A 21768-nucleotide genomic window follows, 5' to 3' on the forward strand; every position below is an offset into this window, starting at 1 on the left:
ATTCCTCTGCTTGGCTTTGGCACAGCCAATTCCTTTGGGTTTTGCCACAAATACAGGTCAGAATGGTCAAAACAAGTCCCTGTGCTCAGCCTGGAGAAAAGGAGGCTTAGGGGGGACCCTCTCCCTCTCCTCAGTTCCCTGACAGCACGGTGGAGCCAGGGGGGATTTGGGATCTGCTACCAGGAAACAAGGGAAAAACAGCCTCAATTGCACCAGGGGAAGTTTGGGTTGGATATTGAGAAAATTCCTTCATGGAAAGGGTTGTAAAGCACTGGAAGGGGCTGCCCAGAGCAGTGGGGGAGTCCCCATCCCTGGGAATGTCCAAGGAAAGTGTGGATGTGGCACTTGGGGACATGGTCAGGGATGACCGAGGTGGTGCTGTGTTGATGGTTGAACTCAATAATCTCTGAGGGCTTTTCCAGCCTGAACAATTCCATGGTTCTGTGATCCTGGGATACTGCAGAGCACGGAGTCAGTCCTTCAGCAAAGAGGAGGAAAGATCACTTTAATTTTCCTTTCAGCTCCGTGCTCCTGCTGTCCAGGAAGGTGTTGGGACTGGAGAGATGGGAGCAGCTCTGGGATACAGCAATGGGAGAGCCTGGAGGAGATCCCATGGATCCCAGCTGCAGTAAGGATCTGCAGAATTCTGTCTGTTTTTTATACTCTGCATTTCCCATGTTGCTAAAATGTGTTCCCAGTTTTCCTGAGGGTGGGACAGAGGGAAATTCCAGCTGGGGGTTAAACTCACGTCTGCTTCTTGGACAGCAGCAAAGCTCTGTGGTGGTTCCTCATGGAGAAGGAATGGTCATGGGGAAATGGAGGTCCTGGACTTGGGGAAGGGTTTGGGTGGGAAGGGACTCCTAATATATTCCCATCCCACCCCTGCCATGGGCAGGGACACCTCCCACTGTCCCAGGCTGCTCCAAGCCCCATCCAGCCTGGCCCTGGACACTTCCAGGGATGGGGCAGCCACAGCTGCGCTGGACAACCTGACTCGGTTTCCTTGAGGGACCACTGGCCTTGGTCACCCTGGTAGGGTTCAGGATACCTGGAGCAGGGCAGGAGAGGGATGTCCCTGATCCCAGGATGGGCCTGCCAGTGGTGGTTGCTGCTGCTGAGGGAGCAGGAGCCTCCCTGGGAGTGCAGAGCTCCCCTGGAGTGTCTGGCTGTGCCTCGGGAAGCTCCCGAGCTCCGAGCTTTGGGATTGTTCCCGGCCTCCAGCCCAGCTTGCCTCCGTTTTTCCATCCCCAGAATGGGTTTGATTCCCTGATGGGGAATCTTGGCTGTGTGATTGCACTGTGCTTTTGGGATGGAGAACCTGAGGAGCTGAGCTGGAGCCTGGGCTCAGAGCTGTGCCATGTTCACAGTAATCCCTGCAGGGATTAATTAGTCCCCTGCCAAGTGCTGGGACTCATTAAGGCTCCCCCCTGCTATGAGGAGGTCACTCTGCCCTTCCTTGCATGGAAGAATCAAGGCAGGGGAGCTGAAGCATCAAAATTCAGATGTTGGAGCTTCCACTTTACAGGTGGTTCTGCAGATGCTTCCAGCCTTTGGAGGAGGCAGAATTGGGTTGGAGTCAATGAGATCCTTTTTTATTTTATTTTGGATTTCTCTTTACTGTCACTCCTGTGACAGTGTCGCTTCCTCTAAGTGACACTGCTGTCTCCCAGAGTCCTGTGCTGAGTGAGCACAAAGGACACATTGCCAGTGGAAAAATGGAGTGTGGACCTCTGGGGCCCAGGCAGGAACTGAGAGTGGCCAGATGAAACAACCTGAGAGCACCAAATGTCCTGGAGCTGCTCCCTTCCACATCCAGAACCTCCCGACACAGCTGGAGAGGGAGTCCCCACCCTGGTATGGATGTGGCACTTGGGCACATGGTCAGGGGTGGCCTTGGCTGTGCTGGGGAATGGTTGGACTCCATGATCTCAGAGGGTTTTTCCAACCCAAGCCATTCCATGATTCTGTGGTCATTGTGCCATTTCCATGGCTGCTTTTCCTGAGCCCCTGGAGCAGAAGGAATTCTTCAGACTCCTCAGCTCAGCTGTGATTCCTTCCCATTCCCCCACCCCTGGCCCTGGAAGGGATGAGTCTCCCCAGCAGCCCCTTTCCCAGAGCTCATCCAGGTTTTCATTCTCTACTTCCCAAATTTACCACATTTAGCAGTTTCTCTGAGTTCCCCCTTCCTAGAATTGGGTTTGACCTAGCAAATGGAATTGCATTTCCTCAGAGGGACTCTCCACACCAGAGCTGGATCATATCCATAAAAGGCTTTCTCAGAGTTTGTTCAGCTGTGTTTGGCTTTGATGCTGAGGGATGGACAGCTCCCACCCCTGGGAATTCCTGGCTGGGAAAATGGAGGATAATTCTGTCAGTGTTAAATCATGGCTGCTCCATCCCTGATGTTCCAGGCCAAGTTGGACAGGGCTTGGAGCACCTTGGGATAGTGGAAGGTGTCCCTGAGGATATTAAAGCCCACGCTGGGACTGGGTGGGCTTCAATGTCCCTTCCTACCCAGGCCATCCCATGATTTCTAACTGGGGACATGGCAAAAAAAATGGATTAATTCAACTTCCAGTTTAATCCAAGCAGCCCAGGAGTGGAGGGAGCCACTTCAGGAGCTGGGAGTTGGCAGCAGCTTCCTGGGCCTGGGAACTTGTCCCTGCAGGTCCCAGGGCACAGGTTTGGACTTCCTTGGCTCAGCTCAGGGCAGGTTCCTTCTTGCTCCTCCTGTCACTTTGGAATTACAGGAGAAAAGGGAGAGGTGGCAGCCTGTGGACATCTGGGAATCTGATTCTGGAGAGCTGGGAAAAGAGCAGTCCCAACCCAAACACACTTTGGGAATTTGGCTTTTACCTCCCAGTGTCACCAGTTCTGAGGCAAAGGTTGGACTGGGGAGGTGAAGTGGGGGGGGAACAGAGCCCTGGTGGGAAAACCAATCACAAATCCAAGGGTGAGGCTGGGGTCACTCTGGACATTTGTCCAGAGCAGCTGTGGCTGCCCCTGGATCCCTGGAAGTGTCCAAGGCCAGGTTGGATGGAGCTGGAAGCAGCCTGGGACAGTGGGAGGTGTCCCTGCCCATGGCAGGGGGTTGGATGGGATGGATTTCAAGGTCCCTTCCCACCCAAACCATTCCAGGATTCCCTGATGTGCTGCGGGCAGGTCCTTCTCCCTTGGGTTACAAACAGGGAGAGTTTGGCCGTTCCCTTCCTCGGGCTGTCCGTGCTGGAAATGGAAGTGCCTTGGCCATGAACCCTCAGGTTTAAATTCCAGGTGGGAAGGGTTCCTTGGAGCCCCCAGGGCTTTATCCTTGCTGATCCTGGTGGAGAAGCTGGCCCCTTGTGGAAGCTTCTCATTGAGCTCCTTCATCCCTCTCTGAGATTTCATTTCAACACCTCAGGTTTCCCATTTTATTCACTTATGGAACAAACTGAGGCAGGTTTGTTTTCCCCTTTGGCACAGAAGTCTCTTGGATGATTATGGACATGATCTTTGCCACCATTTCTTAGCTCAGGCTCCAGTTCTTTGGAATGAGTTAATTTGGAGCATCCTTGTTCCTGTGGAGCTGGGCCCACTGGAAGGGGCAGGAGTCGTGGTGCAGGGTGGGGATCTGCTTGCAGGGAATATAAAATGCTCTCAGACCTTATCTCTTCTGACCTGACAATCCCTGTTCAGTCAGGATCATAAAATGCTTCTTATCAGCCCCCTGGAATTTCATTCTGATGTTTAACAAAGCTGCTCCGTCCTTGGATCCTCCCCGGAGCACGGAGCCAGTTTTATTGGGAGTGAGAAAGTTCTGAGGCCAGAGCTGCCTAAACTCGTGTGGGGACCCTGCCGTGGAGCAGGGAAGCTCAGGAGGGATCTGATCCACGTTTCCATGGCAGAGCGCACATTGGATAATTGATCAAACCCCCATCCTGTGGTGGGTCAGGGGTCAGACCCAGCCCTGTGAGGTGGCATCCCTGTGGGATGGGATGCACCAGGATCCCAGAATTACCCATTCTGCTGGAATCCTGGGTTGTAATTCCTGGAAAGGACAGGGGAGCTGATGCTGAGGGGGTCTCTCTGTGTCACTTGATGTCCCTGCTCTGCCCCGGGGCCAGTCCCAGCCTCTGGAAGCTGCTGAGATGCAGCTTTGTTCCCGCAGGAATCTGTGAGCAGTCGTGCTGTAACAGGCCCTGCTGCCAGGCTGACACATCAAAGCAGCTCCCTGGGATCCTCCACGGATCAAACGGAGGCAGCAGGGAGGGAACAGGGAGGCTCCCAAACCTGCCAGCCCTGCGATGGCTCAGCTCTGTCTCCACATCTCCATTAACTCCGGGAACATCCATCCATGCTGGACACCCCTGCTCCAGGCACTCCCAGCTTGGATCCAAAAGCTGGAGCCCCTCTGGAGCCAGGCTGGGAGAGCTGGGGGTGTTCACCTGGAGAAAAGGATTCAGGGAGAGCTTGGAGCCCCTCCCAGGGCCTAAAGGGACTTCAGGAGAACTGGAGAAGGACTTTGGACAATGGCCTGGAGTGCCAGGATAGGGGGGAATTCCTGGCTGTGAGGGTGGTGAGGCCCTGGGATGGATTTCCCAGAGCAGCTGTGGCTGCCCCTGGATCCCTGGAAGTGCGCAAAGTCAGGTTGGATGGGGCTTGGAGCAACCTGGGATAGTGCAAGGTGTCTCTGCCCATGGCAGGGGTGGCACTTGGATGAGCTTTAATGTCCCTTCCCACCCAAACCATTCCATGGATCTGTGTGAGATGGTGCTGGGAAAAGCTCAGTGAAGGGACTGCTGTGAGGGAAGAGATCCTTGCTGGCATTTTGGGCCAAATTCCCGTTCCCTATGTGAGGAAAACAGGCAGGAGGGTGAAGGTTCTAATGGGAAAAACTCCTCTAATCCAGCCAGTCTTGGTGTCCCCTCAGAGCAGGTGACACAGCCTGAGCCAGGAATCATGGAATTGTTCAGGTTGGAAAAGCCCTCAGAGATCATCAAGTCCAACCTAGCAAGGTCACTCCTGACCATGCCACATCCGCACATTTCTTGGACACTTTCTGGGATGGGGACTCTGCCCCTGCTCTGGGGCAGCCTTTTAGGGCTGGGCAACCCTTCTATGAAGGATTTTCCCCAAATCTCTAATAAATGTATGCAAATATGGAATATCTCCTCCAAAGGCCCTGGTGAGGTGCTCTGGCTCTGTGTCCACCTGGAGAAGATCCATCCCCTCGGGCAGGAACATCCTCTGTTGGTGTTTCCAAGGGTGGCCAGTGCATGGACACAAGGGAATTGGAAGTTGTGAAGGCTCCTCTGGAATGTGTGGTGGCTTCTATCCAGGGCTCGTGGATCTCCTGGGAATGATTTGAGGGAGAGACCACTGTGTTGTCTGGCTGGACTTTCCCAGCCTGACCAGTGCCAGCTCCTGGGGGATAACTGGGGCAGATCCCAAAGGATTTCCTGTCCCCCAGCCCCTGAAGCAGGACCTGCAACACATTCCTCAGGTGGGGCTTTACCTCCACACCTGCCCCATTGCTGACACAGGTGGGGCTCAGTCCTTTCCTCAGAATTCCCACAGGATGAACACCCGGGAGCTGCCTTTGGTTTGCCCCAATCCCATTGTGGATCCCAACTGTGGCCAGCCTTGTCCTTGGATCTAGGCAGCCACAGGGACCTGGGAAGGCCCCATTTCCACTCAGCCTCATCCCACCTGAGGGTTTGGCTTCTTCCAGGACAGCTTGCTCAGTGCTCAGGGCAGGTGGGAAAGGTGTCCAGGTTTCCATGGAAAAGCCAGGAGAGAGCAGAGGGGTTGCACCTGGGAGCACAGGAACGTGCAGGGAAGGTCTGAGTGGAAAAGATGCTGTCTGGAAAGCTCAGGGAGAGGGAATAGGGATCCCATGGGAGCCTGGGAGCTGCTTGGGAGAGGAGGGAGGAAGGAAGGGAGGGTGACAGGATGAGAATTGGGAATCAAATTAGACATTCCTGGGGTATCTCCTGAGCTTTGAGTGTGGATGAGGTTTGGGAATCAGGTATTCCTGCAGTACCTCCTGGGCCTTGTGTTCATGAGCTCCATTCTCCTGAAGATTGAGGCTGGACGTGGGAATCTCAGCTGAGCTTGGCTAACCCTGGATGAGGTTTGGGAATGGAACCAGGAATTCTTGGGGTTCCTGCTGGCTGTGCCTTCCTGAGCTCCCTTCTCCTGAGGGTCGTGCTGTGGGTGCTGGGGTGGGATCTCACCTGGCCTGGATAACCTCAGTGCAAATCTCACCTGGGGGATTCCCGTGGCCAAAGGAGCTTTCCCTGGGCTGCGGGAGAAGGGAAGGCCAGGCCTGGGCTGGGTCCAGGTTTCCCAGGAGACTCCGACATGTCCCAAACAGGGCCCTGTGCCTGGGGGGGAGGCAGAGCTGCTCCCTGTTCTCTCCTGCTCCGCGTTTCTGCCGGGTGCTGTCACCAGCACATTCCCGGTGCCCCGTGCCAGCCTGGCAGGTCCCGGCGGGTCCCCTCCGTGGGGATGTGGCTGCGTTTTTCCAGGCCCAGCTCCAGCTGGTTTGTGGGAAGTGCTGACTCGGGCGTTGTGTGGCGCTGACTCACACAGGACAGGCTCAGCCAGGAAAGGCTTTGTAAGGAGTTGTAGGAGCTGGACTCCATGGTGGAGCTGGGCTGGTTCCCCTTCAGGCTCCAAGGGAAGAGTTGTAAGGATTTTTAAGGATTTAGAGAGTTGGAAGGTGAAGGAATGTTTTAGTGAGAGTGGAAATGCCCATAAAGCCTCTGATCCAGTGAGGGGTGTGGACACAGGAGCAGATGATGGGACAGGGCACCTGGTGGTTCCAGAGAGCCCTGGAAGCTTCCAGGTCCCCACCAATCCAACTCCTTCTGGGATTCCATGATTCTCCCCCTGTTCCCTGGGAAACACTCTAAGGATGGCCCCAGTTGGTTGATGCAGAACTTGGTTCCTTTGGACTCTGATTTTGGGTGCAGGGTGGGCCTGAATCTGCTGATCCCTGAGGGAACACCTTGTGCAGGAGCATCCCAAGGGTCCACAAAGCTTTGGGAAGCCCAGAGGAGCCATGGGATCCCTTGGAGGGAGGTCCTAGAGTGGCTCATCCCAGCCCCTCTCTGTGATGTCCCGTCACAGAAATCCAGGTTTGGTTGGTGGCAGAACAGGGAAAGGTCCCACTTTCCCCATGACAGGAGGATGCCTTCCCTGGGCATCTGAACCATGGTTCCAGGACGGGAGACCAGGTGGACTGTGAGGATTGGAGGTGGCTGGGTCAGAGGGAAGGGGTGGGAGATCCTGGAATCACAGAATCACCAAGGTTGGAAGACACCTTTGGGATCATCCAGTCCAACCCCAACAGCACCACCAAAGGGACCTTGGGAAGGCTGGAACAGGAGCTGGGCACCTCCACAGGCTCCAGGAGACCCCCTTCCCTGGCCTTGGCATTTCTGTGCCAGGATGGCCGGCCGGGAAGGCTCCGCTCCTGCCAATGTGCTGATGTGGGAGCTTTGCACCACCAAGATTTGCCTCCTGTGCAAAACCCAGGGAAAGTGGGTTGGAGCTGGAGCCGCGGCGTTCCCAGCCCAGGGCAGGGACGCGGGAGGATCAGAGGGATCGCAGCTCGGGAGGCTCCAGGGACGCACCCACAGCGGCTCCCAAAGCTGCCTCGGGGCCGGGCGGAGCCTCCCGAGTGCCTTTCCCAGCCAGGTGCAACAGCAGCTGAGGAAAAACGAGGATCCATACAGAAAACAGGGACGTGCACTTGGATTTTCAGGGATGCTCCCACACGGGTGGGATTCAGAGGTCCTCCCGCAGGTGTGTTTTACAGATGCAGGTTTAGCCCCAGATGTTCCATTCCCACATGCAGGGATCCGTGTGTGTGATCCTGGGCTTGACATCCCTGGATTCCCCTGTGCTCTGGGCACTGTTTGCTCTCTGAGTCTGTTTTCTCTCAAATTCCAGTCTCTTGACACTCAGAGCTGAGCACGTCGGGGAGCAAGGAGAGGTGAGAGGAGGGAGCTGGGTGGGATCTGGACGTGATCCAGGACTCCCTGTCAAAACATCCCCACCCCATTCCTGGCATGACTGGGATGGTTGGTAAAAACCTCCCAGTTCAGAGTAAAACACACAGGAATTGGCACAAAGGGACTGTTAAAGGGGCCCAGCTCCCACAAAATCCACAGGGATTCATCCCATTTGTCCTGGATCTGGAATTCTGGGTTTAAGCTGGCAGGGAAGGGCAATGCCAATGCCCTTCAGGAACACCTGGATTAGTCCCAGAATCCCAGGATGGTTTGGGTGAGAAGGGACCTTAAAGCCTATCCCATTCCTGACACCTTCCACAGCCCAAGCTGTTCCAAGCCCTGACCAGCCTGGCCTGGGGATGGGGCAGCAGGATTTTGGGGGACTCAGAAGCACCATGAGGATGTCTGTGCTGATCCTGCCTTTTCCATGTGCAGCTGCAGCCCCGGGATGGCCGAGCACAGGGAGCAGCTGGGGGGGGTTCTTTGCCTGAGTGGACAATTTGGGGCTTTTTCCTGGTTGGAACAGCTCAGCCTCTTTGGGAAGGAGAAGGGAATGCTGCCCCTTCCCAGGATGAAATGAGGAATAGGGTGAGCAGTCCAAAGGCAATTCCCAGTTGTGGACTGGGATTTTATCCAGAGCAGGGGCTGGAGCCACTTGAGGCCTGCTTTAAAAAGCCAAATACAAAGCCCTGAGCTGCTCCTTCCTCCACTCAAGGTGGGCTGAGGAGCTTCCAGCAAGGTGGGAATTCCTGGTCCTGGGGGACACTCGGGCAGTTTGTGTTGGAATTCAGTCCCACCAACCCCTGGATCCCCTGCTGTGGTCCAGGTGGGATCCCCACGGTCCTGCCCAAGCTTTTCCCTGCGTTGTGTAAGTGCAGAGCTGCCGCCAGTGCCAGGCGTGGGCCGATCCCAAATCCCGGCTCAGGTCGGAGCGCGTCCCGTGGCTGTGGGCCATGGCAGGAGCTGCTGTCGGGAACTGCTAGGAGCAGGGAGGGAGGGAATCCAGCCCTTCATCCAGAGGCTCCACTGGTGCTCCCCAAAAGCAGGCTGGGGGAGCTCGGACAGGGCTGATCCCATGGGAGCTCTGAAGAGGGGAAACATCTCATGCTCCTGAATTTCAGATTCCCCATGGCAAATCCAAGGCTAGATGAACTCTGGGGTTCTTTGAGTGTCTTGTGATCCAGATATCTGGATTTATTTCCCCTGGTTTAGTCTGGGTAGGGGGTCCAAGTTTTTGAGGGTTTTTCTATTGGTTTGAACCAGGAGAGCAGCTGGGATTCCATGAGGTCCTCACTTCAGGAACTGGGACTTAAACTGGTGTCACCACTGCGAATGCTGGGGGAATGAACTGGTGCGGATCCGTCATTCTGGTGAATTAGCCAGGGAATGCTGAGGGAATGCTGAGGAAATGCTGCATTTACCCACTGTGGAGGGCAGAGGGGTGTAAATCCAGAGTGGATTCGCAGCCGAGGCACTGAACTGGGACTGTTCTACTCCTCTCCTTGCAATTCCAAACCCCCAAAGGCTCCAAGTTTTATGTCAGTCATGGGGTCCTCATCCCTACTTCCCTTCTCCTGCCCAGAGAAGTGACAGGGCCCTTTGGCCCCATGACAAGGCTCTGGAAGCATTGGAAATGAAGCTGCAGGTGTTTTATATTCCCTTTTTCAAAGGGTGAATTACCTCTCTGTGGGCAGGGGGCTGCTCTTGGTGCTGCACTAGGATTTCACCAGCCTGAGAAGCGCTGGGGTGAAGGAGATTTTGGGACCCTTGCAGCTGATTCTGCGCCAGATAAAGGTGGGTGCTGGGAAGTTGGGAAGTGCTTGGAGCAGCTTTGCTGCAGCTGAAAACGTTCCATGAACTGTGATGGTCCGAGTCTCCCCGGGCACAGGGGTCAGAGGGGCTGCCTGGCCCCCAGGATCCCTCCCAGGGCTGCCCGACCCTCTTGCCACCATTCCCAGCCCTGTTTGCTTCTTGCGTCAGGGCCTGAGTCACGCTGGGATTCCTCAGCTCTGAAGTGGTTCCTCCTCTCCCTCCCGCTCCCCTGCCCAGGTGCTGAGGGTTTTTTTTCCGAAGCCCTGAATTTCTGGGTGTGCCCCGAGCCTCGCAAACACGGCAGGTCCCGGCAGGAGCGGCTGAGCTCCGCTCCCATTGTGAATTCCTGGCGTGGCTCCAGGGGCTGTGCCAGGAGCAGCCCCCGTCAGCTCCTTTCCCTGCTGAGCTGGGGCTTTTCTGCTCCCGCTGGGTCCCTCCATGGACACAGGCACAGCATTGCATCCCCCAGACCCCTGTGGCTCCTCCAGACCCCTCCATGGACACAGGGCACTGTCCCAGATCACCCAGACCCCTGTGGCTCCTCCAGACCCCTCCATGGACACAGGGCACTGTCCCAGATCACCCAGACCCCTGTGGCTCCTCCAGACCCCCCCGTGGACACAGGGCACTGTCCCAGATCCCTGTGGCTCCTCCAGACCCCTCCGTGGACACAGGGCATTGTCCCAGATCACCAAGACACCTGTGGCTCCTCCAGACCCCTCTGTGGACACAGGGCACTGTCCCAGATCCTTGTGGCTCCTCCAGACCCCTCCGTGGACACAGGGCACTGTCCCAGATCACCCAGACCCTTGTGGCTCCTCCAGACCCCCCGTGGACACAGGGCACTGTCCCAGATCCCCCAGATCCCTGTGTAGATCCCAAATCCCTGAAGTTTGGAGAGTTCCTGATGAATTTGTCATCAGAGAAATCTGTGGGGCTGGGAGGGAGCAGGCTGGGAGAAGGGAAGGCTGTAGAGACACCTTGGAACCTTTTCCAGTGCCCAAAGGGGATCCTGGAGAGCCAGAAAGGGACTGGGGACAAAGCCTGGAGTGTCAGGACACAGGGAATGGCTTCCCACTGCCAGAGGGCAGGGGTAGATGGGATATTGGGAAGGAATTCCTCCCTGTGAGGGTGGGGAGGCCCTGGAATGGATTTCCCAGAGGGTGCCCCATCCCTGGCAGCGTCCAAGGCCAGGATGGACAGGCTGTGGAGCAGCCTGGGACACTGGAAGGTGTCTCTGCCTGTGGCAGGGGTTTGGAATTGGATGAGCTTTGAGATCTCTCAACCCAGACCTTTCCATGAACTCCAGGATGTCCAGGCCCAAGCCATCCCCGTGTCCCACAGGGCAACTCGTGCTGTGATCGGGGCTCCTTCCACCTCCTCCAACCCCATGGTCTCCAGCTGATCCTGGGGAGGAAGTTCTGGGATGGTGTTCAGGGCCTGAAGGGAGCGGGGAGGATGAGCTGAGCCCAACTCCAAACCCCAGGAACCACCTCTGGTCGCTGCTGTCCACAAACCATGGAATTGCTCAGGTTGGAAAAGCCCCCAGAGAGCATCAGGTCCAACCATCAACCCAGCTCCACCCTGGCCACCCCCTGACCATGTCCCCAGGTGCCACAGCCACAGGTTTCTGGACACTTCCAGGGATGGGGACTCTGCCCCTGCCCTGGGCAGTCCCTTCCAGTGCTTTACAACCCTTTCTGTGAGGAATTTTTCCTAAATCCAACTTAAATCTTCCCTGATGCATCTTGAGGCCATTTTCACTTGTTCCCTGGCAGCAGATGCCGACCCCACCCTCCTGTCAGGGAGTTGTGAGAGGGAGAAGGTCCCCCCTGAGCCTCCTTTTCTCCAGCTGAGCCCCAGGGGAGCAGGTTTGGATAAGGGGGAAGGGAAGGCCCTGGAGCAGGAGCTCGGCCAGTGCCAACGCTGCCCCTCCGACCCCGCAGTGCCCAGGGGGAGCTGGAACTGGATCCTGGAGGTGCCCAAGGCCAGGCTGCTGCCCCCACTGCTGCCCCACCCTGGGCACGGGGGTCTCAGCAGGTGTAAATCCGGCAAAGCCCAAATTCCCTTTGTGTCCCAGGCAGGGCTGGTGCTTCCCTGGCTGGAATTGGGGCAGGAATTGGGGCAGGGCAGGGCCGCGGCAGCTGCTGGAGTCCCCGTCCCGGAGGTGGCACACGGGGCACTCCCAGCCCGCGGGGCTCCGGGCAGGGCCCGGCCCTGGCAGCACAACAAGGGAATTCTGGTTTCTCCCAAATTCCGGGGCTGGCCGGGCCGTGCGGAGCCGCGGCTGGCAGGGACGGGGACAGGGACAGCGCCCGGCTGTGCCAGCACCCCGGGGTCCCTCCCGTGTCCCCCCACCCTGGTGGCACCTTAGGGCTGCCTTTTCTCTGGTCCAGGGGCAGCCTTAGGGCTGGCATGCAGGTGAGGTCCCTGGATCCCAGAACACCTGGGGTTGGCAGGGACCTCTGGAGATCACCCGGCACAATCCCCCTGCCCAGACAGGGCCACCAGATCCCGGTGCCAGGGCCGAGAGCAGCCGGTGCTGCCACATCCTGCGCTGCCGGGATTCCCAGTCCCGGAGCCCCCCGGATCCTGCCGAGATCAGACTGAGCGGGGCTGGGGACACCGGGGAGGGGAACCCCGGTCCAAGCCGGGCACAGGGGGTGCATCCCAATCCCAAGTGGGTTTAGGGGGGTGAATCCCAATCCCAGGCAGGTTTAGGGGGGTGAATCCCTATCCCAGGCAGGTTTAGTGGGGTGCATCCCAATCCCAGGTGGGTTTATGGGAGTGAATCCCAATCCCCGGCAGGTTTAGGGGGGTGAATCCCAATCCCAGGCAGGTTTACGGGGATGAATCCCAATCCCAGGCAGGTTTACGGGGATGAATCCCAATCCCAGGCAGGTTTAGGGGGGTGAATCCCAATCCCAGGTGGGTTTAGGGGGGTGAATCCCAATCCCAGGCAGGTTTAGGGGGGTGAATCCCAATCCCAGGCGGGTTTAGGGGTTGAATCCCAATCCCAGGCGGGTTTAGGGGGATGAATCCCAATCCCAGGCAGGTTTAGTGGGGTGAATCCCAATCCCAGGCAGGTTTAGGGGGATGAATCCCAATCCCAGGCAGGTTTAGGGGGGTGAATCCCAATCCCAGGCGGGTTTAGGGGGGTTGAATCCCAATCCCAGATGGGTTTAGGGGATTAATCCCAATCCCAGGCAGGTTTACGGGGATGAATCCCAATCCCAGTTAGGTTTAGGGGGGGTGAATCCCAATCCCAGGCGGATTTAGGGGGGTTGAATTCCAATCCCAGGTGGGTTTAGGGGGGTAAATCCCAATCCCAGGCAGGTTTAGGGGAATGAATCCCAATCCCAGGCAGGTTTATGGGAGTGAATCCCAATCCTAGGCGGGTTTAGGGGTTTAATCCCAATCCCAGGCGGGTTTAGGTGTTGAATCCCAATCCCAGGCAGGTTTAGGGGAATGAATCCAAATCCCAGGCAGGTTTAGGGGGGTGAATCCCAATTCCAGGCAGGTTTATGGGAGTGAATCCCAATCCCAGGTGGGTTTAGGGGGATGAATCCCAATCCCAGGCAGGTTTAGGGGTTGAATCCCAATGCCAGGCAGGTTTATGGGGTTTAATCCCAATCCCAGGCAGGTTTAGGGGGGTGAATCCCAATCCCAGGCAGGTTTAGGGGTTGAATCCCAATGCCAGGCAGGTTTATGGGGTTTAATCCCAATCCCAGGCAGGTTTAGGGGTTGAATTCCAATCCCAGGCAGGTTTTTGGGGGTGAATCCCAATCCCAGGCAGGTTTATGGGGGTGAATCCCAATCCCAGGCAGGTTTACGGGGATGAATCCCAATCCCAGGTGGGTTTAGGGGTTTAATCCCAATCCCAGGCAGGTTTAGGGGGGTGAATCCCAATCCCAGGCAGGTTTAGGGGTTGAATTCCAATGCCAGGCAGGTTTATGGGTTTTAATCCCAATCCCAGGCAGGTTTAGGGGGTTGAATTCCAATTCCAGGTAGGTTTATGGGGGTGAATCCCAATCCCAGGCAGGTTTATGGGGGTGAATCCCAATTCCAGGCAGGTTTAGCTGGGTGAATCCCAGCACCGCGACGGCCACAGGACACAGGGAGAACTGTTCTACCTCCCGTGTGGAGAATGGCTGGCAATGGGGGAGGGAAAGGTGCCACCCGGCTTTAAAACTGAACCAGTGCGGCCACCTTGGGGCCTCTGGGGCCATTGTTCCCAGGGCGGAATTCCCACCGGACACAGCTCCCGTTCCGTGCCAGGTGGGGAGGGGCTGCAGCCGCGGCTCCCGCGCCCCGTGCAGGGCGAGCTCGGCTCACCTGGGCGAGCTCGGCTCACCTGGGCGGGCTCGGCTCACCTGGGCGGGGCCGGGCTCAGGTGTTCCCAATTCCTGCCCGGATTGGGCCGGGAGAGCCCAACCTGGCCTTATACGGGCACAGAGCGGCACCAGCCGCTCCCCCGGGATGGGCCGATGGGGCCGGGCTCGCTCTCTCCCTCCTCCTCCTCCCCTCCCTGGACACAATGCAGGGATTTGTTTGCAGCCAGCCTGGGGATCTGGGGCTCCCGGAGGGGTTTGGGGCACCCAGGGTGGGGCTGGTGATCCCCTCGAGCCTGGGGAGAGGGACAGGGACAAATCCCTGCTGAGCCCTTCCCTGCTCTGTCCTGGAGCATTTCATTAGGAAAACGAAATTATCCTCCCCCAAATTCCATCCTCCTCGGGGCTGCAGATGAAAAAAGCCAGGAAACTGAGGCACTGTTTGGGCCAGGATGGTGCAGGAAAGGGAAATCCAAGCCCTGTCTTTTCCACAAAATGGGGGATCTCCTTTTCCCAATGGCTGATTTCCCGGGGTGAGCCACTTCCATCCCTGCAAACAGTTGTGCCAGGTCAGGAGGGGGCCTGGAGCATCCGTCTTCCTCCTTCTGCTCCACTGGAGTCACTCCAGGTGTTGGCTGGAACTGGGGGAGCAGCTGTGGGAGAACTGGGATGGGTGGATTAAACTGGCTTTGGAACTGGAGTGGGAGCCCCAGGCCATCAGTTCCCCATGCCAGGATATTTCCATCTCCCTTCCCACACATTTAACCCCATGGCACACATGGGGGTGGATTTTGGCTCCCCTCTGGTGCTGAGCAGGAACTCAGCTGGTGTCGGATTTCTCCAGGCTCCGTGCACCGGGAAGGACTGGGAAAAGGCCTGGCTGCTTCCAGGCTGAGGGTCCATCCCGAAATCCACTGGGGAAGGAAGGAGAGGTGGAAGAAGAACCAGGAATGCTCCCACGTGCAGCTGTTTCCCGGGGAGCAGAGGGGCTGTGAGCTGAGATTCCAGACGGGGAAAGGGCTTTTCCCCTGATGATGTTTTGGGTGTGTTCCTGGAGGATTTGGCCCTTAGAGGATAAAAAAGTGGAGTCAGAGAGGATCTGGGGATATTTCAGAGAGGGACTGGCAGCACAGCCAGCCAGGGACTGGTGGTACCTGACCGCAGGGAGGGGAAGGTGACAGATCCATCACTGGTCCAGCTGGGATCAGATGGAGGGATGAGTTCCTCACCTTGGGAGCTCTTTCATCTTCCCAGAGTGATTCCAGGTGTCTGGGGGCTCTGGAGGAGGGGGGCAGTGAGTCTGGGAGCAATGGAACAGCCAGGCTGGATCCCAGGAGTCATTCCCACCTGGATGGGAGCTCTTGGTGGCTGAGAAACACCCTTTTGGATCACAGAATCATGGAATGCTTCAGGCGGGAAGAGACCTTAAAGCCCATCCAGTGGGCAGGGACAGGTCCCACCATCCCAGGGTGCTCCAAGCCCCATCCAACCTGGCCAGGGATGGGACAGCCACAGCTGCTCTGGGCAGTGGGATCCCCTCTGTGCCTCGCTCCTTGGGAGCCGTTTCCCTTTCTCTGCAGGCCGGGCCCGTGGAAGAACGCCGGGAATTGTTGGGGATTTTTGGGGACGCTGCAGCGGCGTCACCTGCCCGGCAGAGGGAGCCCGGAGCTCGTTCCTGGCCGCTCCAGGTGCGCTCCGGGAGCCGCTTCCCCCCTGCAGCCGGGACTGATTCCCTGCTGATCTTCCCGAAATCCCCGCAGCCCCCGCTTCCAGCACCCCAGGATTTGCCCCTGGGATGTCTCACGTCCAAGACCTCCAGGACATCTGACGTGTCCAGTCCTGGAGAGGCTCCAGGCAGGGATGGGATCATCCTTGGGAGCGGCTGGAGCTGATACGGCATTGCCTGGAGGAGGCTGTGCCGTGGATTCCTGAGTGGCCTGGCAGATAAGAGGGATAAATATCCCTTGATCCTACAGATCTCTTCAGCAGCTCCCAAATCCCCGTGGGGAATGTGTCCCTGCACGCCAGGGGTGACTGATTGAAGGGGATCCCTGGAATCGGCCATAAAACACCATTATTGAGCTATAAATGGGGGAATGCTCTTAATTATCCCATTTATTGGTTAATTACAATCCTTAACCCTGTTTCCCCCAGCAATCCTCAGGCCCTGATCCATTTTTTACATGGATCTGAGAACGTGAGTGATGCATCCACCCCCACAAGCACCCTCGAACCATCACACAACCATCCCTTTTTCCATGAAACCCGAGCTTTTCCATCAACTTCCCCCCACCACCACCACCCCCACCCAAATCCAGGACCCTTTAACTCCTTAGGAATTTTTACAGAGCAGCCAGGTGGGATTTTGTCGAATTTTGAGGCAAAACCAGGGATGTGACAACCCTGGCACTTTGTGGGGCTGCTCTTCACCACTGCATCCTTCTCTGTTTCCCCCTTTTTTCACATTCTATCCCTAATAAAATGGAAATCCAGTGTCTATTATTCTGGATTGACAGTGCTGGTCTGGACAACACGGGGAGGGCAGCCAGGACCTTTTTTCAAGGGCTAGGATAGGGATTTTCTGGGGGGTCCCGAGCTGATGGTGCTGCCTGGAACCTGCAGCAATTTCCTGGGGAATTTACAGCTGGAATTAGGGCTGGTTGTGATTCTGAGATGAGAACAGCAACGGGAATTTGTCCTGAGGAAGAGGCTGGGTCCTAATGAGGGAGGGATGGTGGAAGGGGCAGGATGGGCCTCCCAAAGCCACAGATCATCCCAGGCAGGCCTCAGCTCCCGTTAATGGAGGGCAGGAATTCTGCTGGATGGAACCATTCCCTGGTGCCCTCGGGAGCTGAGGCTGGGAGCACTGGGACAGGGGAATGCTGGCTTGGGTCTGTCCCAGAACAGGGACCGGGAATGCAGCCAAAATCCCAAGTCTCAAACCAAACCCTTTAATCCCCTGCTGTGGCCTCAGGGATCCCTCCCCATCCCATGGGTGGTGAAGGCTCAGAAACAGCAAAAAGATCCCCAAAATCCAATGTCAGCAGCGGGAAGGTCTCAGCTGAGCCCCAGCCCTCCCTAAGATCCCCCAGCCTCTGGCTCCCCCAGTTTGGGTGTCCCAGGCTCCCATTCCGGCCTCATTCCGGACAACACCAGCCCTGTTCCTGCTCCTGCCTGGGAATGGGGCTGCTCTGAGCACAAACCCTGCTCTGTTCCTCTGCCTGGGAAGGGCTTTTTCCAAGGGCTCTGCAGGTTCCTGGCTCCAGAGGCAGCCCTGCACTAAGCCTGCCCAACTGGGAGCAACTGCAAACTGCTCAGAGCCGCCCCCCTTCCCCATCCTGCCAGGCAGGGAAACTGGATTTTACTCTTTCCTCTGGTCTGGAATGTCCTTCCCATCCTCTGTCTCCCATCTCCTGCCCTGGACCTGGAGAGCTGCTCCCAAATTTGGGTCCTCTGGCACCATGGGGGCCCTGGGCTGCTTTGGATCTCCCAGGGAAGTCCCCCAGGGGAACAGGAAGCATCTGTGATCTGAAAGGGCACCTCTGGAATGAAGGGCCACAGGAAAATGTGGGGGCCCAGGTGTGCAGGAATTCCCCTTTGGAGATGAACAGGAAGAGTTTGGGAGTGGGAAGCTGACCCTGGAAGGGCAGAGTGTCTCCCAGGTGAGCAGCAAACAGCAAAGCTGCTCCCAAATTTGGGTCCTCCAGCACCCCAGGGAACCTGCTCTGGTTTGGATTTCCCTGAGAAGTCCCTGTGGGGATAAAGGAGCACCAAAAGGACACCTCTGGAATGAGGGGCTGCAGGGAAAGGGGTGCCCAGGTATTCAGGAATTCCCCTTTGGAGAGGGGCAGGAAGGGGAAGCTGAGCAGCGCTGAGTGTGTTCCCCTCATTCCCAAAATTGGTCCCCAAGCCCTTGGATCCCACCCCGTGCTCTTCATCCCGGGGATGTGCCCAGGCCAGTCCCTGGGAAGTGATTCCAGCCTCGCCTGGCTGCCAGAACTCAGCCAGAGGGCCCAGGTGAGTCCTGCTGGGAAGGAGCTGCTGCTCCAGGTGCCTGTGGTGGGAAGCTGAGAGAAAACCAAGGACAGGATGGGCTCTGAGTGACAGAACTTTATTGTAACAGCCAAACCCCGCGAGCCAGAGCTGTGCTTCCTATCCTATCCTACGGGAATGTGGGAATGGGGACCCAGAATCTGGGAATTCGGGGGGCTGAGTGACAGTGGCTGGAGCCAGGAAGGAAAATACTGCAGGATTCTGGGTGAGGTTGGGAAGAGGCCACAGCATCCCCCACTTGTGGACACGTGGCACTTCCAGGGCTGGCTCCGGGAGCTCTGGAGCATCGGGATTGGGATTGGCCAATGGGGGCAGCTGGGTCAGGTACAAGCTGAGGTCAATAAATACAAAGGCAAGGGAGTTTTCCAGCTTTAGGCTGAAAGACGGAAGATTTGGATTCGATTTTAGGAAGGAAATTCTTCCCCATGAGGGTGGTGAGACCCTGGGATGGATTTCCCAGAGCAGCTGTGGCTGCCCCTGGATCCCTGGAAGTGCCCAAGGCCAGGCTGGATGGAGCCTGGAGCAAGCTGGGACAGTGGAAAGTGTCTCTGCCCATGGCAGGGGTGGGAATGGGATGGGCTTTGAGGTCCCTCCCCACCCAAACCAAACCGGGCTGTTCCCAGTGCAGTTAAATAAGAACCAATTCCCAAATTTTAGGACCTGGAACTGCTGCGTGGAGCTTGGAGAGAGGGAGGGATAATGGAAATCAAGAGTTTTGAGGCATTTTAGCTTTGGTGAAGGAATGAGGGCCCCTCCAAAGGCGGGGAAATGCCCTGAGGTGGACAAGGGTCCCCCAGATTGTCATCAGATCTGTCAATCCTGGTGACAAATCCATCCCTGGGGTTGTTTTCCTCCCTCTCCCCCGGTGTGGAAACCTGGATGGTGCTTTCCTTGGAAGCCCTGTCAGGGATCGCCCTCAGAGCAGGGAAAGGGTTTGGCAACACCAGTAAAGGGATCGATGGCAGCTGCTAAAACTGGGCTAGGGACACTTCCCTCGTGCTGGGCACATTCCAAGGGGTGACTGCAAATCCCCTGGGAAGGGAGCCGTAGAGAGGAAGGTGAAGGAAATGGAAGAGTCCCTAAATTCCTGGGGTGGTTCCTGCTGTAACTGGGAACGGAGCTGTGAACTGGGATGGTGGAAAGACAAGGGACAGCCTGGACAGGACCCTCATCCTTCATCCCATGGATGTGGGCTGGAGTTCAGGAGGAAGAGCTTCCCAGGTGCTTTGGGTCCATGTTCTTCACATTCTCCTACGAACATTCCCCGGGGGCCCCGGAGCTGAACTTGGGCCGGGTCCCGGTGTCTGCAGTCCCCGGCACGTCCTGGGCTCTCCCAGGGCTCCTGGGGCCACCTCCGCTCGGCTCCGTGTCCCCCGGGCCCCGGGCAAACAGCCGTGAGTTCCGCAGGGTGCTGGCAGAAACTGGGAGAAGGGGAAGGTTAAAACCCTTCCATCCATTCCCCCCCTTCCTGGATCGGAGGGATCAAAGCACTTACGAGGCTTCGGCCGGGAGTGGACAGCACTGATGACGGTGGGAATGGGCTGCTCCATGCTGGGAAGGGAAGGACACAGCGTGAGGACACAGCTTAAGCTCTCCCAGAGGAGTGGAAAGGGCTGGAATTTGGCCTGGAGGAGTTGGGATAGTGGTAGGACCAGGATGGGCTTCAACAGCCCCTGGGCAAAGCACCTGGAGAAGGTCTGGAACCTCAGCCTGGGGAGTCTGAGGAAGACTTGGGAGCAAGATATGGGATTGAACTGCTGGGAATCACCAGGATTTGCTCCTTCTTTGACCAAACCTTCAGTACCCGACTCAGAACTTGGGATTTGGGCAGGCTGGGCTTTGGGAGGTGTCCCTGCTCGTGGAAGGGGTCCTTGCCTGTGGCAGGGGGTGGGACTGGGTTCCAAAGCATTCCATGATTCCATGATGTCTCCATCCCCCCAGGGGTGCTGGTGCATCTCTTCCCTACCTGAGGCAGAGGAATCCTGGCTCACCTGTTCTCCTCCCCTTCCACGAGCTTCCTGTAGGTGAGGATCTCCACGTCCAGGGCCAGTTTGATGTTCATGAGCTCCTGGTACTCCCGGACCAGGTGAGCCATGTGCTCCCGGCTGCGCTGCAGGGCCTCCTCCAGCCCAGCCACCTTGGCCTTGGCGTCCCTGAGCGTCCCCTCCCCCTGCTCGCCAGCCTCGCGGATGTGCTCCTCCAGGTACAGGCACTGAAGTGTGGGAAAGGGAGCTGAGGGGGCTTGGGAGAGGGAATTCCACATCTATCCTATTATCCCACCCCAGTATACATCTGTCTGGTTGTTTCGCCCAGGACACACGTATCCAGTTATTCCCACCCCAGGACACACCTGTCCCGTTATCCTACCCCAACACACACCTGTCCTGTTATCCCACCCAGCACACACCTGTCCCGTTATCCCACCCCAACACACACCTGTCCTGTTATCCCACCCAGCACACACCTGTCCCGTTATCCCACCCCAACACACACCTGTCCCGTTATCCCACCCCAACACACACCTGTCCTGTTATCCCACCCAGCACACACCTGTCCCGTTATCCCACCCAGGACAGACCTGTCCCGTTATCCCACCCCAACACAGACCTGTCCCATTATCCCACCCCAGCCCAGACCTGTCCCGTTATCCCACCCCAGCACACACCTGTCCCGTTATCCCACCCAGCACACACCTGTCCCGTTATCCCACCCCAACACACACCTGTCCCGTTATCCCACCCAGCACACACCTGTCCCGTTATCCCACCCAGCACACACCTGTCCCGTTATCCCACCCAGCACACACCTGTCCTGTTATCCCACCCCAGCACACACCTGTCCCGTTATCCCACCCAGCACACACCTGTCCCGTTATCCCACCCCAACACACACCTGTCCTGTTATCCCACCCCAGCCCAGACCTGTCCCGTTATCCCACCCCAACACACACCTGTCCCGTTATCCCACCCCAACACACACCTGTCCCGTTATCCCACCCCAACACAGACCTGTCCCGTTATCCCACCCAGCACACACCTGTCCCGTTATCCCACCCCAGCACACACCTGTCCCGTTATCCCACCCAGCACACACCTGGCTCTTCTGGGACACGATGCAGGAGCGGAGTTTCTGGATGCGGATGTTCAGATCCGCGATTTCCCGCCGGCTGTCCAGGAGGTGCCCCCCGAAGGAGCCGCACTGGGAGCTGCTGTCGGTGAGCTGTGGAGGGAGCGACAGGGGTGCCCTGGCATCACCTGGATTACTTGGGGAAAGATCTGGGGCTTGTTCCCATCCTCTCTGGCTGTGGCTGTGCCAGGCTCACCTGGCTCCTGGGACCAGTTACATTCCTGCTCTTTGGAGAGCTGGAAGGACATTTCCCTCTCCACTGGGAGATGTCCTGGGTTCCTCCAGTGTGGAAAGCCCAGAGTAAGAAACCTCTGGATTTACTGTCCAGAGCTGATCACAGATAGTGCCTCGTCCCTCCCTCCATTCCCAGGGCCAGCCCATCCCTCCCATCCTTGCTGATCCAGCTGTTTCCAGGCCAATCCCTCCTGTCCTTTCCCTGCCTCTCC

The 21768-nt window shown here is 57.3% G+C and overlaps 1 protein-coding gene and 1 long non-coding RNA gene across 2 annotated transcripts in view; one reads left to right on the top strand and one right to left on the bottom strand.

Annotated features, from left to right (window-relative positions):
- On the top strand, positions 1 to 21410 carry LOC137486440 (uncharacterized). The gene is made up of 3 exons (XR_011005736.1): positions 1 to 628; positions 20138 to 20399; positions 21283 to 21410. It is a non-coding gene; the product is annotated as an uncharacterized lncRNA (long non-coding RNA).
- Positions 18239 to 21768, bottom strand: part of LOC137486438 (keratin, type II cytoskeletal 80-like) — a 16506-nt gene continuing 12976 nt past the window's right edge. Inside the window, exons 6-9 of the mRNA XM_068211740.1 lie at positions 21290 to 21415; positions 20188 to 20408; positions 19692 to 19747; positions 18239 to 19617 (exon numbers count right to left, since the gene is read on the bottom strand). Coding sequence (XP_068067841.1) covers positions 19448 to 19617; positions 19692 to 19747; positions 20188 to 20408; positions 21290 to 21415 — 573 coding nt within the window. The 3' untranslated portion in view covers positions 18239 to 19447. The remainder of the gene's footprint in view (positions 19618 to 19691; positions 19748 to 20187; positions 20409 to 21289; positions 21416 to 21768) is intronic.

The sequence above is a fragment of the Anomalospiza imberbis genome, chromosome 22, assembly GCF_031753505.1.
Source record: "Anomalospiza imberbis isolate Cuckoo-Finch-1a 21T00152 chromosome 22, ASM3175350v1, whole genome shotgun sequence".
Lineage (NCBI taxonomy): Eukaryota > Metazoa > Chordata > Aves > Passeriformes > Viduidae > Anomalospiza > Anomalospiza imberbis.